Here is a 15,403-nt window from a genome sequence, read left to right as displayed (position 1 = left end):
CCCCTAGAGACTCCTGACTAATATGCACCTCCACCTTATTTTTTTTTTAAGACAGAGTTTCTAATTGAATCTGGAGATCACCAATTCTGCTAGAATAACTGGCCAGAGAGCCCCAGGGAGCCCCTATCTCTGCCTCTCCAGTGTTGGGGTTACAGGCATGTGTTATCATGAGTGTCTTTCCATGGGTGCTAGGGATACAACTCAAGTCCTCAAGCTCACTTGACAAGCACTGAGCTGGGTGAGCAATCTTCTAGCCCCAGGTTCTATGTTTTAATTTTCAAAACACCTTAGTAAATAGTTAACATGTACTTATACTTGAGAACCAAATCTACTCTCTGACTGTGGTGGTTTTAATAGAGACAGCCCACATAGGCTCATATATTTGAAGGCTTGGGCATTAGTGAGTGAAGCTACTGGGCAGGGATTAGGAGTGGTGGCCTTGTTGGAGGAAGTGTGTTACCCTCTGACTTTTCAAATGCTCAAGTCAGGCCCAGAGTCTCTCAATTCCTGCTGCCTGCCAATCTAGATGTAGAACTCTCAGCTGCCTCTCCAGTACCGTGTCTGCCTGTGTGCGACCGTGTTTCCTACCATGACAAAAGACTAAACCTCTGAACTGTAAGCCAGCCCCAGTTAAATATTCTCCTTTATAAGAGTTGCTGTGGTCATGGTGTCTCTTCACCGCAACAGAACTCTGACTACGGCACTGACCTTTCAGTAAGGTGTCTTCTGATGATCCTAGACTTGCCACTCACCTGTTCCCTTGTCTCTTGTATTCCACACCATTTTAGAATAGCATAAATCATCAGGCCCTCAAGCAGATCATTTATGAGCTGGCAGTTTGACTGGTATTATTCCAAAGGGTCCGGTCGTGCAGAAGCTGTGCTCTGGTGACCTCAACCGTATTGTGCATCTCACTAGGTACTAAGCTCTGCTGGCAGCCTATGCACACAGATCAGTCTGAAAGGGTGCTAAGCAGCCATTCCTTGAGCTGACGTATTCCATCCTGGAGGGAAGCTCTTTGAAACTAGAAAGTTCTGAAGGAAGCTCATTAAGACTCAGAAAATCTGGAAGGATGTTTTTTAAGACCCAGGAAGTAAACAACTCATAAGTCTCAGGAAGTCCCTCAAATTGAGCAGATTCACAAAGCCCCTCCTTCCTTAAGCATCTAGAAATAGGAGGGACTGAAGGAACTCAGATTAGCCCAGAGCATGGAGGAGACTCTTGGACCTGCCTACAAGTTCTGCAGAAGGCTCCCGGATGCAACTTCCACAAGCTGTCACCCAGGCTAGTGCAGCTTTCAGTGATGCAGCTGCCTTTGCAGTATCCCTGCTCTTGTATGTAACCTCACACCATACTCCTCTGAGTAACACCGATAAACTCACTGATTTACCAAGCTGGACTTTAGTGGTATGGTCTCTTTGGCTTGTCATTGGTTCCCTAACTGGGATGAATACACATTTATCTATGTCTTTCCGGGAATCATGTCACACAACATCTGGCAGAGCAATCAAGAGGACTGTCACCCCCAGAAGCCCCTCTATTCACCACATACAAAGCTGCTGCAATGCTTGATCCTGGAGGAACCAGAAACATCAGTGTCCTTTCCACTCAGTGTTTTACATATTAGAGACTTCAAACAGAAAATGTCTACCCTTATCCACTGCATGCTCCTGGCCTAAATTCACAATGCCTTGGCTGGTGGGAGTAAGCTAGAGACGGGGACTAGCTTGTTTTCTACCCTAAGAATGGCTTAACACTAAACCCAACAACATTCTAAGATCAAATCATTTTCATCTCAACCTGCTAGCCCTGCTCACGTCTATCTCAACACGCTAGCCCTGCTCACGTCTATCTCAACACGCTAGCCCTGCTCACGTCTATCTCAACACGCTAACACTGCTCACGTCTATCTCAACACGCTAACACTGCTCACGTCTATCTCAACACGCTAGCCCTGCTCACGTCTATCTCAACACGCTAGCCCTGCTCACGTCTATCTCAATATGTTGACACTGTGTGGTATTGATGAATGCATATAAAAGTGTTTTAGACCAGGCACACTGTAAGGAGACCCAGAAGAGACTTCTGCACAGTTAGGCATGACCCCATTCTCCACATAGCTATGTCTAAGAAGTGCTTCTATTAGGAAAGAGTGTGAGAGAGAACCGTTCTGAAGCCATTAGAGGATCCTGTGACAAAGTGAAATGTCCCTGCTCAGTGTAAGCACAATTTCTCAGTTTCTCTGTACTGACCTTAGTAGCTGTTGGTTTAAGGCGAGCCGTGCCATCCTTGCTTCTGGATGAAGGTGAACCCATGCTAGGAACTCCATCTTCCATTCCCCAGCTCTATGTCTTGCCAGGAGACAAGTGTCCCCAAAGAACCCGCCAAGCAAAGAAGCACCAGGAGGTTCCATCTGGGAAACTCTAGGTATGCTATTTCCCCGTGCAGATTAGCCAAGTCCCAACCATGCCAGCTGCTGCAGGCTGCCTGTCCATATACACACGGGACATTCCCAAATATGGTCCCTCTCTTTACATCTAACCTCTCTCCCAACCCATGTCTACATCAGGGGAGGAAGCAAAGGAAACCGCTGAGAACATCCCAGTCACTCCTTTTCCTCCACTCTGGCCTAAGGTAGGAAGGCAAAGGATGCTGTTAGGAGAAGCTGAAGAACTCTCGATGAGCTATCAGCAGCCTGGGGCCAGTAGAGGAGTTAGGAGAGCAGCGGGAGCATCCAGCTCCATGGAGACCCATCACAAAACCCCAAGGAATTGTCCAACAGGAGAGGCAAGGTGAAGAGAACCCAGAGGGCTTGCTTGTTGGTGCACAAACTTAGGGCTCAGAGTAACCAAGTAGTTCTGAGCCAAAGGCTCACCCCGCAGAGGACATCTGTCAGGGCCTAGAAATATTCTGGTTGCCAAATGGGGGAGGAATGGCAATCTTCCGTCATCCAGTGAGCAGAAGCCAAGGGTACTGTTCAATACTGGCAGCCCCTACACAACAAAATAATCCAAAAAACACCAACAGTGCCAAGGTTCAAAGGCTTGGGGTTAAACCAAAGCGTAGCATCCGGAGTTCTGTCCTAGTAGCTCAGTTGGCAAAGTGTTCATCTAGGAAGCATTGTGGCCCAAGTTCAATCCCCAGAACCCACGTGAAAAGACAGGTTGTCGCGTCACCTGTCCAAAATCCCAGCATTGGAGAGGTGGAAACAGACCGTTTTCCTGGGGCTCGCTGCCCAACCAGCCTAGCCTACTCAGCAAATTCCAGGTGTGTGAGAGATGCTGTCTCAAAAAATAAGCAGACAGCACTTGAAGAATGACTCCAAAGGTTGCCCTCTGTGTCTGTGTCTGCGCGCGCACACACACACACACACACACTTCACTTTGTAATCACTGTCTCTTCTAGTTTGTTGAGTTCATGTATCACACAACAAACCAAGCAGGAACTGGTGCCCGCAGATGGGTATGCCTCCACGTTTTTATTTTCAGAGTTGGGCAGAAATGGCGAACAGAGGAACGCTGCCCTAAAACCTCTTCTGCTGCATGAATAAAACATTAGCGCCTCTAAATTTAAACGTAAAGCCAATTAATTCATCAAAATGTCACTTGTCACCTAAAGCACTTTAGTAGCAAGGAAATACCTTGGAAGAAGAGAGAATCCTCACAGGGTTAGAGGGAATGAATGGGCTGAGCATTTTGCCCACAGGGCAAGAACCACTAAGGCCTTCCCTACCCCTACGGATTCCTTCAGAGGAGCCTTGGGAAAAATGGTGTCTAAGAATATTGTTGGGGGCACAAGTGCCTCTCTCTCTATGTGGTCTTTCCTAGGTTTTACTGTAAAGTATGTTGAACACAGTTGTCATGTCCCAAAGCTGCTCACCAGCCCCCAGTCACAAACCTCAGCCATGGCTTTTGAGCCAGGGATACAAGGAACCATAAAAATAAACCTCATTATGACTTCAGGGGCTGAGAGATAACTTCTCAAAGCCTGTAATTTATAGCATTGTCTTTAATTATAAGAAAGTAGATAATGTAAAGTCAAAATATAGAATATCTATTTTCTAACAGACGCTCCCAAAACCGGAAGACAGGATCCTCTACACATCCTCAGGAAAGCTCGGTTCTGAAAGACTCGACTTCCTACCCTGTGCTAAAAGGCTCTCCGTGGCAGAGAACTCCCTTCTGCAATAGAAAACCAACACAGGCAACAGTCTTAGCAGCAGAATCCCAGGCACGGAGACACAGGAGCATTAGGAAGGTTTAAACTGAGTTACATATGATCTCCACGGACATTTAAGGTTAAATCAGACCATTGAAATCAAGCACTCAAACCCTGGACCATTTATTGCAAATAATAAAATGAACAAGCTCACACCCAAGTGGCTGGACTAGAAAGTGTTAAGAATAATGTAAGTAGAAACATACTCTTACTGGTGAATATTATTAAATTATACAACAAATGTCTTTCCCCCTAAAAACCAATACATCATGTTCTAATCCCCAGCAATAAAAGGTTAAAAGATCATTCAGAATTACCAAACTGTTAGTCTAGACTTCCTTACACATGAATGACTCATGCTCACTTCTTCAACCCACTGAGGGGCAAGTTGTGATCTTTCTGCAGTGTCTAACTACAAAGGTACGACACAAGGTCCTGATAATATTTCAAATAATATCTTGAGTTTGTTTCAAGCAGCTCTCTCTCTCTCTCTCTCTCTCTCTCTCTCTCTCTCTCTCTCTCTCTCTCTCTCTCTCTCTTCTCTCTCTCTCTCTCTCTCTCTCTCTCAAAACAAAATAAAGGGCACCAAATAAGCCCTGCCCCCACAGGTAATGGCTCATCAGGACAGCCAAGGTCGGCAGCTGATGCCCAGGGTAAAGTTTGAGTCCCCCCCCCCCCCCTGGCGCCAAGCACTCATCTCTTCAGACACTCAAGTTTCTTCAAAGATCCAGATAAAATCCTCTCACTTAGAACTCATATAGTCCTAAAGCAAAGAAACAGGGCTAGGTCCAGTGATTCTTCATCATTTGTATCTGAGAGACATAGTTAAAATCCAGGATGCCCCAAAGCCTGAGCTCTGCTGAGCTAAGGGCACTGGAATCCAATCAGAAACCCACTCAGTCAAGGACTGCCATAGTTAAAATCCAGGCTGCCTCAAGCCTGACCTCTGCTGAGCTAAGGGCACGGGAATCCAATCAGAAACCCACTCAGACAAGGACTCTGCTTCTCTGAAGCATTTCTCCCGGACAGCCACAACAGGCGTGCCCTCAGAATCATTTGAAAGTGGACACGTGTTGGGGGGCGGCGGATGGTAAAGATTCTGTATCTGGGAAGCAGAAAGCAGAGCAAATGTAACAGAAAGCCCCCCAGTGGCTTCTGTGCAGGAGAACTGCCTCCAGGCCTCTTTATTGAAGTTGCCAATCCGTGTGCAGGAGGGAGGGTGCAATGGTCCTTCCCTCTGCACTTCCCTGGCTGCCGTGTCTCTGGCAAGGAGACCACCAGGGGGTAGGGGAATTACGTAGGGGGTCTTACTTTTGTAGCTCGTCGCCCAGGGCTGGTAGCCATAGTAGCCGGTGATTCGCAGGATCCGTTCCTCGATGGACGTGAGTCCCACTGGCCCGCTAGTGAGGTCCTCCACGGAGCGCGACCATTTCAGATCCTCCTTGATGGCCTCGTCCACCACCAAGAACTTAAGCTGCCGGAGCTGAGGGCTGATGTCGGACAGTCTCCGCGGGCTGACGTCCGGTGACCTCCTCATACCACTGAGGTCGCGGGAAGGCGGGATGAGTCAAGGGCAGAGAGGGGGAGACGTCAGTGAGGACCGGTGAGGACCCATGGCTGCTCCCCTCGTGCTGCTTGCCATATGCCCTGCTCACGGGAACCTCGGCGTCGGGTCCCGCGCCCTCCCCTGGGCGCCTCGGGCAACGTGAACCGGGAAGAGTGGCCGGGAGACGGTGCTGAAACTTCCCCGGCTCAGCCGCACACGACAGTCCCTCCCTCCCTCCCCGAGCGTGGCAGTGCGGGCTGAGCAGGGTCCGGGTGCCTGGGACCACCTGCCCGCCGCCCTCCCGCTCCTGCGGCGCTACTCACACAGCGATGCTCTTGGCCCTGGGAGCGCCGCCTGGAAACTCTCGGATACCCATGGGCGGCGGCACCGAGTGGCCCCGGGCGCCCAGACTGGAGCCGGTGGAGCCGCGGCCCGAGCTCCCCGCAGCCGCTGCGAGGGTCCGGAAGCCCGTGGTCGCCCGCGGCTCAATCCGGCCACTCCAGGCGGGTTCCCGGCTCAGGCTGCCGGGAGCCCGTGTCAGAGCAGCGCCGCGCCCCCCCACCGCCTGTCACTGCCGGCGCCCTAGCACGAGCGATCGCGGACGCCGGAGCTCCGGAGAGCGCGCCCGGCAGTGCGCTCAGGAGCCACCGGGTATGTGGCTGTGGCGGCCCCGGCGCGCGTGGACCGGGCGGGGGCGCGCGTCCCGATCCCAGCCACCTGGTGTGTGCCCGGCTTCGGTTTCTGAGTTCTACAAGCTTAGAGCAAAGGACTTGTCACGGTCCTGGTGCTCTGGTTTTTACACGTGAGTCTCGCCCCCCCACACACACACCCTCCACACACACCCCAACATACACCACCCCAAAGAGCGGTGCTACTCAAAAAGCAAAAAGCAAACTAACCCGGCGTTCCACAGCACACACTAAGCTGCCAATTAGACAAGGTGGTGATTGCTAGGTCAGGCAGGGTCCTCAGCTCAGGAGCTCAAGCAAGGATGAGGCCACTACTGCTTCTGTCCCCTCTGCAGAGACTCTCTTCCTAGTTAGCTTCCGATCAGCTTTTGTGCCTTGTTCCCAAGCCACTCCAGACCACCAAATCGCCCTCCATACCGCTCTTCTTCACTGAGTACAAATTTTAAAAAACACATGGATATATAGAGAATATATAGCCTTATCGAGTCCCCAAAGACTACTTTGTATTATAGCTAGACTCTTACTTTTTTCTTTCTTTTTTTTTTTTTGATGTGAGATACATTTCCCCCAAGAGATCAAAGTGCAGGCAATACTTTATGTGTTGCTGTAAGGGAAGATATATTGTTCCTTGGTGAACTAGGAATAGAAGGGAAGTCAATTCCTCAACTCGATAAAAAGAGTTTACCAAGACTTGCTGCTGGCAGGCAAGAAGCCACACTTTTCTGGTTAGACGAGAGGCCACCAATGGCTTTCCTTGTCATACCCCTACAACGTCCTACAGAGAGTCCTAGCCAATTAAATTACTCAAGAAAGGGAATATAATGGATGCTTTTAGGACGAAGTAAAAGAGGAAGGAAGGAAGGAAGGAAGGTAGGAAGGAAGGAAGGAAGGAAGGAAGGAAGGAAGGAAGGAAGGAAGGAAGAAAAAATGTTTTTTGCAGGTGATAGCATTGCTGATATATAGGAAGTTTCAAAGATCAATCACAAAAACTTCTGGAATTAATAGCTGTGATATTGATAGCTGATGTAACAGCTTGATCGTCAATTGGATGTGATCACCGACTGGATGTGTGTTAGAAATACCATGGGGCCAAACTTGTCCATGTGGGAGTTTCTAGGTGTGAGCAGCTCACTCCATGCCCTGCTCCTAGGCTGGATACAAAGGAGGAAGTGAGCTGAGCACCAGTGTTTCTGTCTCTCTGCTTCCTGATGATGGATGCCACGTGACCGATCACCTCATGCTCCCGCCACCATGATGGAAGGAGTGTATTTTAAACCCTTCTACCTCAGGTTGTCTCTGTCTGGTATTTTACCATAGCAACACATGGAGTACCTCATACAGCAACTGCTTTTCACAGAGGCTGAAAGAGCCAAAGTTAATGGACAAAACCTAGCCGCTTTCCTATATACTTACAATGGACAATTGGAATTTGAAAGGAAACAGTAATGTTCTCAGGACTTCTCAAAAATGTAAATTTAGAGATGGATCTGATATGTACATTATCTACATGAGACAAATTACAAAATTCAAATGAAAGAAACAAAATTCCAAGTGAGCACATTGACCCAGGTGTCTTTGAACCTCAGTGCATGCATCCCCTTTTCTCAAGGATCTGCCTTCCCTGGCTTCTGAGTCAGTGATAGAAATGACCAGGTGGTGGCGCCATCTGGGTTCCTTGGTACTTCATTCATCTTCAGTGATTTCAGTGAGGGGACCAGGACAGTGACAGTCAGACAGTCCAGGAGCATCTGGTGTCAGAAGCAATTACATCCATTACCTGAAGGAGGCCAGGAATTTAACATTTTCTGTTCACAATAGGACCTCAATGAATACACTTAATGGGCACAGGGTTGTGAGCCGGGCTAATCAATGCCATTGTCCAACACGGAAGATAGTCTGCATAGACATTTCTACGGCCTCTTACAAGCAAGATTTATTTCTTTTTATTTTATGTGTGTGTTTGCCTACATGTATGTAAATGTACTTGCATGCAGTGCCCATAGAGACGAGAAGAAGGCCTCAGATCCTCTGGGGTTGGAGTTACAGACACTTCTCAGCTGCCATCTTGACACTGGGTATAAATCTCAGGCTCTCTACAGGAGCAGCAAGTGCTATTGGCCCTTGGAGCCATCACTTCAATACTCTATAGCTTATTCTTCCTACCAGTAAATAAAACTCACAAACTCTTAAATATTACTTTGTTGATATATACTCTTCTTTTCGACATGAGGATGGCTTGCTTTCCTGAAAATGTTCAGATGCCCCTGAAATATTTAGAATATTTTGTAAATGGTGACTTCTATCCTTCTCACCAGGTCCCACGGGGACTGGTTTCTCTCCACTCGCCAGTCCCTACAACCACTTATAAGACAACCACTCAGAGGCTTAATATCAATTGTAATTGTTTGGCCAATTACTTAGGCATATTATTGACCAGCTCTCACAATTAACTTAAAGTTTCTGCTAATCTGTATATCGTCACATGGCTGTGGCTTGCCAGTGATGGCCTGGCATGTTACTCCTTTGGTGACTCCATGGCGTCTCCCTCTCTCTGCCTTCTTTCTTTCTGTATCTTCATTTGGATTTCCTATCTGGCTCTATTTTGCCTGGCCACTGACTGAAACAGCTTTATTCATCAACCAATGAGAGAGACACACATATTCACATCATAAGGAGGACATCGTACATCAATATTTAGTAGATCAATGTCCATTTTAAAATTGAACTAAGTGAACATTTATTGAGGGCAGGACAAAGAGGCTAGAAACACCAATAAGACAAATGTCCCCCCACCCAATTGAGCCTGAAGCACCATAAGCAAACAAGTAAGTGAAGACTTACCCACGTTGGCCCCGGTCCTTGCGCATAGAGTCTCTAGAAACTGAAGAACGTGTTTCCAAGTCATCACCCTTACCTGGGATGGGAGACCAGGATCAAAAGGATGTCAGAGACGCTTTCTTACGTGAGAAACCAAAGTATCGTTGAAAACTAGAACTTTGCCTGTAGATGCAAAAGGAAGTAGGGACAAGATGCAGAGACAGAGGAGCAGAAGAGGAAGCCAAGGAGGAGGAGGAAGAGGAGGGGGAGGAGCAGAGTGGAAGTCACTAGAGAAGAAAGAGCAATGGCTGGAAAGTGTGCCCAGGAACCTGTTTGGAGAGTGTGATGGTACTTATTGTCAACTTCACAAAACCTAGTCTCCGGAGAGAAGGGACCCTGGACAGGCTAGGGGGAGGGAGCTGTCTGGATTGTGTTAAGATGGGAAGACCTGTCCGGTGAGAGTGGTAACATCCCCTTGCTGGGACCCCAAGCTGCATAAACGGAGAAAAGGAGCCCAGGGGCAGTCCCAGGCGTTCATCGCTCTCTGCTTCCTGGCTATCTGTGCGTACTAAAATAAGCCATTTCCCCCTAAGTTACCTCTGTCGGCACATTTTATCACAACAACTGGAAAAGGAGCCAAGACAGAAGATACAGTGTAGCAGTAGGAAGGGCAGAGGCAAGGTGGCCTTACCAAAGGGCTTTGTAAACAAAGCCAGCATCCTTGCTGGTTTCTTCCTACCTCCATACCCAGAGTATCCTCTCAAAGGTCAAAACTCATCAGTGGAAAACTTTCAGTTGTTGCTTTCTTTAAATCCTTGGCCTTGTCCCATCCACCTGCTCCCCGCTTTTCCTTCTGCAGCTGTCTCCATCCCTCCATCTTCCTGTCTCTCAGAGCCTGAGGACTCCAACCTCCAAAACAGAATGCACCATGCCATGCCATCTCCGCATGAAAGTTGGGGCTTCTCTACAATCTCTATGACCTTGTGATACCCTCACCCCCCCTTACCTTTACTGAGTCCTTCCCTCCAGGAAGCTTTCTCTGGCCCTGATGGAGTAGACTGGTTCCTTCCAACACAATCCTTTCATGCTCTACTGTGGCCTTTCTAACCCTGGTTGGGGCTTTATGACAAGTTAATTTACAGAGTTATTTGATTAATGTCTGTCTCCTCCACTCAGCTAGAAATTCTGTGAGGTCAATATTCCTCTGCCTTCTTCTTAACCCTCATATCTATCTTCATGTCTATGTAGGCACGGCTCATGAAAACATTTCTTAAATGAATGAGCAAAGGGAAAAGCAGAGAATGAAAGCGTTTGAACAATAAGATATGTGAGGGATGGAAGGAACACGATTCGCAGAATTTATTTAAACCTTCTGTTCCTATCAGTTCCCATTTCTAGGCTAACACTGATTCGCCTTCAAAGGATGGCAGGGACTGACTTCCAACTTCCTCACGGCTTATCTCTCTGGAGACTCTGACTCCAGCCTTCCTCCAAACCTCATTTTTCAGCTCAGACAGCATGCCTATCAAAAAAATTGCCCTGTTTCTTGAGTCAGTCGTGACTTCAAATGCTGTTTTCTAGTCTCAAAAAGTAAACCCTCAACATTAGGTGGTATGTCCCAAGTTTGGTACCAAACATAGTTGTTGTAACATGCATCTCTGATGTGCTTAAGGAAAATTTGCACATTAGAATGGGTGGGTGGAGGGGCTGATGATTGACAACTTAATACAAACATACTTACCTGGATATGTAGGTGGATGGTGGAGAGGCAGATGGATGGATACTCATACATGATGTGTTTTGCTTACCTCTTCCAATGAGTGGTAGCCTCCTTTTGCTTCTATTCTAATTCATGTAGCATTCAAGCATAAGAGAATTCTGCTGGTGGATTTACCAGTAACATGGGGAGTGCTGTGAGTTCCCGACATGGCACAATTTTCTTTAGGGAAGAAAGATTTGTTGAGACCATGCCAACATTTGATTAGACTAGCTGCAACTGGTATCTCCAGCTGTGATCAAACCAAAACTACAGCAACCATGATGTACCATGTGGGCAGGGGCAACAGCCCAGAGAGCCCAGTCACTAGAACATTGCCTCAAGCTCAATGCACAGAACTCACTACAAAAAAACAAACAAAAAAAAATCTAGGCATGGTGGTTCATGATTGTAAGCCCAGTGGGAAGGTAAAGACAGACAGATCCCAGGTTTACAATAATCAGCCCATTCAGCTTCCTTGGCAAGTTCCAAACCAGAGAGAGATCCTGACTGAAAAAGAAAATGGAGTACGTTAGGAAGGATGCTTGAGGATGTTCTCTGGTCTACACATGTGTGTGAACCTGCACACACACATACACACACACACACACACACACACACACACACACACACACGAGAAACAGAGGCAGAGGAGAAACAATACTTCTCCATTTGCCTTTATCCCATTATAAGAACAGAACGAACTCGAAGAGAGACTAAAAGTTAGCAAAGACAAAAACAAGAAATAGATGCAGCCTACATCTTGTGGAATAGCTTCTAGATCCAAAGAATTAGGGATACAGTGGCAAAGGCTCTGAAAATAGACAGGCAGCAGCTTTCTGTGGTTAGGGACCTCTGGCCCGCAGGAGTTGCCTTTAAATGGAGAGGGGGATTTGTGGGCAAGGAAACAAACAAAGGAAGCAGACATAAAGACACATCTAGGCAGGATTTTGATGCATGCCACTGGAAGCCAGCAGGTAAAGTTCTAAGAGAAATGTATAGTCGAAAGAACCTAACTAAGAAAACTTGGAACTGTCAGATGCTGCTGGAACTGGCTTGGGAGCAGGAAACAGCTGGAGGAGTTTTATAGGCCTTAGGGAGAGCCTCGGCATCAACACTGACTCCATCACAGCCAAGGAGGGCAGTGGAAAAGGTTGACCTTGCAAAGGACAAAGCCAAGGGCCCTGGGGAGGTCTGAATAAGAGTTTCTCCCTGTAGAGTTGAGTTAGGACTTGGCTAAAGAATAGGGAACCGTTCCAAAGCCAACTCCACGGGATTTCAGCATTGCTGGGGACCAGCAACTTCTGCCTATTACAGCCAATCTGTGGCTGTGCGCTAGTACCCGCGGCCTCGTTAGCTTCTGAGTGTGTGTACAGAACTAGACAACCTGTCCTTTTGCTAAAGATTGCCTTGGGCAGACACATCTGAATTTGAGAGATCAGAACACTGAAAACTGACAAGCCCCTGGGAGAGTCTGGCCTGGAAGCTTTTTGCTTCAAAGAAGAGGCCAGCATATTCTGGTGATAAATTGAGCATGTCTTCACTGCGTAGCGAGGAAGTCACAGACCTTTTGTCAAAAGCTATCACATCTTTCTGAATGCCCTAACCGAGGCATAAAGATTGCATATTTGGGTCCCCTGAAAAGTGAAGCCAACTGATTGATTCCAACAGGGAGGGCCATGAGCATGGTCACAGTATACAATATACTTGAAAAAAAATGCCCTTATGAAACTCAACATTATGTATGTGGATATATGCCAACAAAAGACCTTAAAAGAAAAATGCAGCTGTAGAAATGAAGTTCACAGTCCTGGAAGGATTCAAAGGGTCAGTCATTCTTCCTGTGCTGCCAAATAAACACAAATAAAAGCCACGGTCCTAATTTAAAAATAAAAATCCGGGGCTGCAGAGTTGGCTCAGTAGCTCAGAGGAGTTACTGTGTCACCGTGAAGAACCAAGTTCAAATCCCTGTCACCTGTATGAAAGGTCAGGTGTGGTCACTAGCAAGCCTGTCACCCCAGCACGGTGTGGGTGGGGATGAGGGGGCAGAGACAGGAGGATCACTGTGCTAACTGGCTGTTCGCTTAGTTCTGGATTCCAGGAGAGACTCTCAAGAGAACAAGGTGGAAAGTGTAGGGCAGGACACGACGTGATCCTTTGGCTTCCACAGAACAGAGGTTGAGGACCCTCTTACACAAGTACGCGTACACTCCCCACCCCCACCCCACATGTGCAGCCTTCCCCCATTGCCAATGATATTGCAATAGCATGCACTGTGTCTGGCTTGCAAAATCTCCACTTCCAGCTGCCCATCCCAGAAGACCTCCTACTGCCACCCAGGACATATCAAAATCACTAGCTGCTGTCCATCAATGTCAGTTTTCCCCTCAAGCAGACAGGCAGCTGGAGGCACAGAAACCTATCACAAACACAAAATCCGTCATCCGGTGCAGGCTGTTTTTGTACCCCGCTTCACCTTCCGTGTGCCCAGGCAGCCCATTTAAAATTCCTAACAATTAAATTCAAATTTTCCACATAGATTTGCATACTCAGTCAGTCCTGATGCTTTCCTCAGTGAGCAGCCTCTACAGTAAACTCTCTGAGGAAACTGTTAAAATAGCCAAGAGGGTCTGGGAGTGGCTGTCTCCCAGAAACCTTTGCTGTTGATGGATGATTCGAAACTTCAGCTCTTGGTGTATCCCTTAAGGCAGGCAAATCCCTTTCTTTCTGAACGTTCTTTCACCTTTGCTTCTTTTTCCGATAATTCTCCCACTGATTCATCGAGGGAGGATGTTAGAATCAGCAGGAGTGGAAGTGGAAGCTAAGTTAGTCCACAGCCTCCAAGGGAAAGTCGAGCATCGCATCCCAGCCTTCTGCCCTGGGCCTGCTGGTGATTTATGCTGGCTTTTCTTTTTCATATCTGCCAGGTTCTGGGGAGCAACAACCTCCTCCACCATGGGCTGTCTGAGCCGTTTCACTCTCTTAGGTCGTTCAGGGTTTGAACTGGAATCCTTCCAGGTCCTGCCTGCTCAGGCTCTCTGTTCTTCACGACCTTCTGGCTGCAGAAGTTGGTGATGGAGAACGTGCATTCGATAGGTCACAACCTTTCTTTGAACTCTTCCAAAATGCTGCTATCTTGAACAGAACTCTTCTGCGACAGGAGCTGGTATATGTGCGTGACTTTGAGCCTTTTCTCAGCACCACAAGCTTCCGAGATTACCATAGCATGGTTTGACTATTTTTATGTTTAATTTTATCTTTTGATTATGTGTTTGTGTGTGAGGCCGGTGTATATGTCCACATGAGTGCGGTCCTTCAGAACAGGATTCCTGATTCCCTGGAGCTGGAGTTAGAGCGATTCTGTGTCTCCTGTCATGAGTGCTAGGAACTGTACTCAGGCCCTCTAAGAAAAGTATTTATTCGTGTGTGTGTGTGTGTGTTTGTGTGTGAGTGTGTGTGTGTGTGTGTGTGTGTGTGTGTGTGTGGTTTTTCAAGATAGGATTTCTCTGTGTAACAGCCCTAGCTGCCCTGGTGTCCTGGAGCTAGTTTTTGTAGACCAGTCTGGCCTCGAACTCACAGAGATCTGCCTGCCTCTGCCTCCCGAGTGCTGGGATTAGAGACATGTGCCACCACTGCCCGGCCTCTGTAGGTCTGAGCTAGGTCCTCTGCATATATATTACAGTTGTGTATCTGGGTGATCTTGTGGGACTCCTAATGGAGAAGAGGGTGTCTGTTCTGATTGGATCTCCCTCATCAGTTGTCCTCTCTGGAAATGTCCTCACACATACAAAGCTGTAGTTCAAAATGCCCTCGGCATCTCTGCATTTCTTAATCTAGTCAAGCTGATAGTGATGATCAACCATCATCACGCACAAAGTATATATAGCGTATATATGCGTGTATTACATATGTGTAATATCATCTACACATATGACATTTATTATGATCACTATGACTATGTGCCTGAGTGTGTCTACATATTATATCATATATACATAAAGAAATTCTGCTCTCTTCCGTGTCAGCCTAGTTAGGAATTATTTCAGCATCTGAATTCTGCTGCTGTTTCTCCAGAGACTTCTAGAATTCTGCTTTTTAAGTGGATTTTAGACTCTGCAACACATTATTTTCCAGTATTGTCTGTGCTGATGATCTTTATTCATGGTAGGTGGCTTTGAATTTGGAAAACAGCCAACAGCCATTCGGTGCAAACCCCAGGTAAAATGTGGTTGATTAAGCTGAAGCAAAATCAATTTAGGCTTTTTTCTGTTTCTTTCCTTTCCCCCAGATAGACCTTTCTGGGATAATTGTTAGGAGACAGAAGAAATCAATTGCCAGCGGCAGGCCTTTCGTTTGCATAGAATCCCTAGCTTTCAT

At 47.3% G+C, this 15,403-nt stretch overlaps 1 protein-coding gene across 3 annotated transcripts in view; it reads right to left on the bottom strand.

Moving 5' to 3' along the window:
- The window catches only part of Slc35f3 (solute carrier family 35 member F3), a 229,594-nt gene extending 220,237 nt beyond the window's left edge, over positions 1 to 9,357 (bottom strand). Inside the window, exons 1-3 of one of the 3 annotated variants that reach the window (XM_075977707.1) lie at positions 9,295 to 9,357; positions 6,664 to 6,688; positions 5,530 to 5,759 (exon numbers count right to left, since the gene is read on the bottom strand). In XM_075977707.1, the coding sequence (XP_075833822.1) occupies positions 5,530 to 5,755 (226 nt within the window). In that variant the 5' untranslated portion in view covers positions 5,756 to 5,759; positions 6,664 to 6,688; positions 9,295 to 9,357. Of the gene's footprint in view, positions 1 to 5,529; positions 5,760 to 6,087; positions 6,550 to 6,663; positions 6,797 to 9,294 lie in introns of those variants that run through there. The other 2 variants (XM_075977706.1, XM_075977704.1) reach the window with 2 other exon arrangements.
- Between the last annotated feature and the right edge of the window lie 6,046 nt (positions 9,358 to 15,403).

This window comes from Microtus pennsylvanicus, chromosome 6, assembly GCF_037038515.1.
Source record: "Microtus pennsylvanicus isolate mMicPen1 chromosome 6, mMicPen1.hap1, whole genome shotgun sequence".
In the NCBI taxonomy this organism is placed as follows: domain Eukaryota; kingdom Metazoa; phylum Chordata; class Mammalia; order Rodentia; family Cricetidae; genus Microtus; species Microtus pennsylvanicus.
Note: the sequence above shows the minus strand (reverse complement) of the source record. Positions and strands in the feature narration are given on the sequence as shown.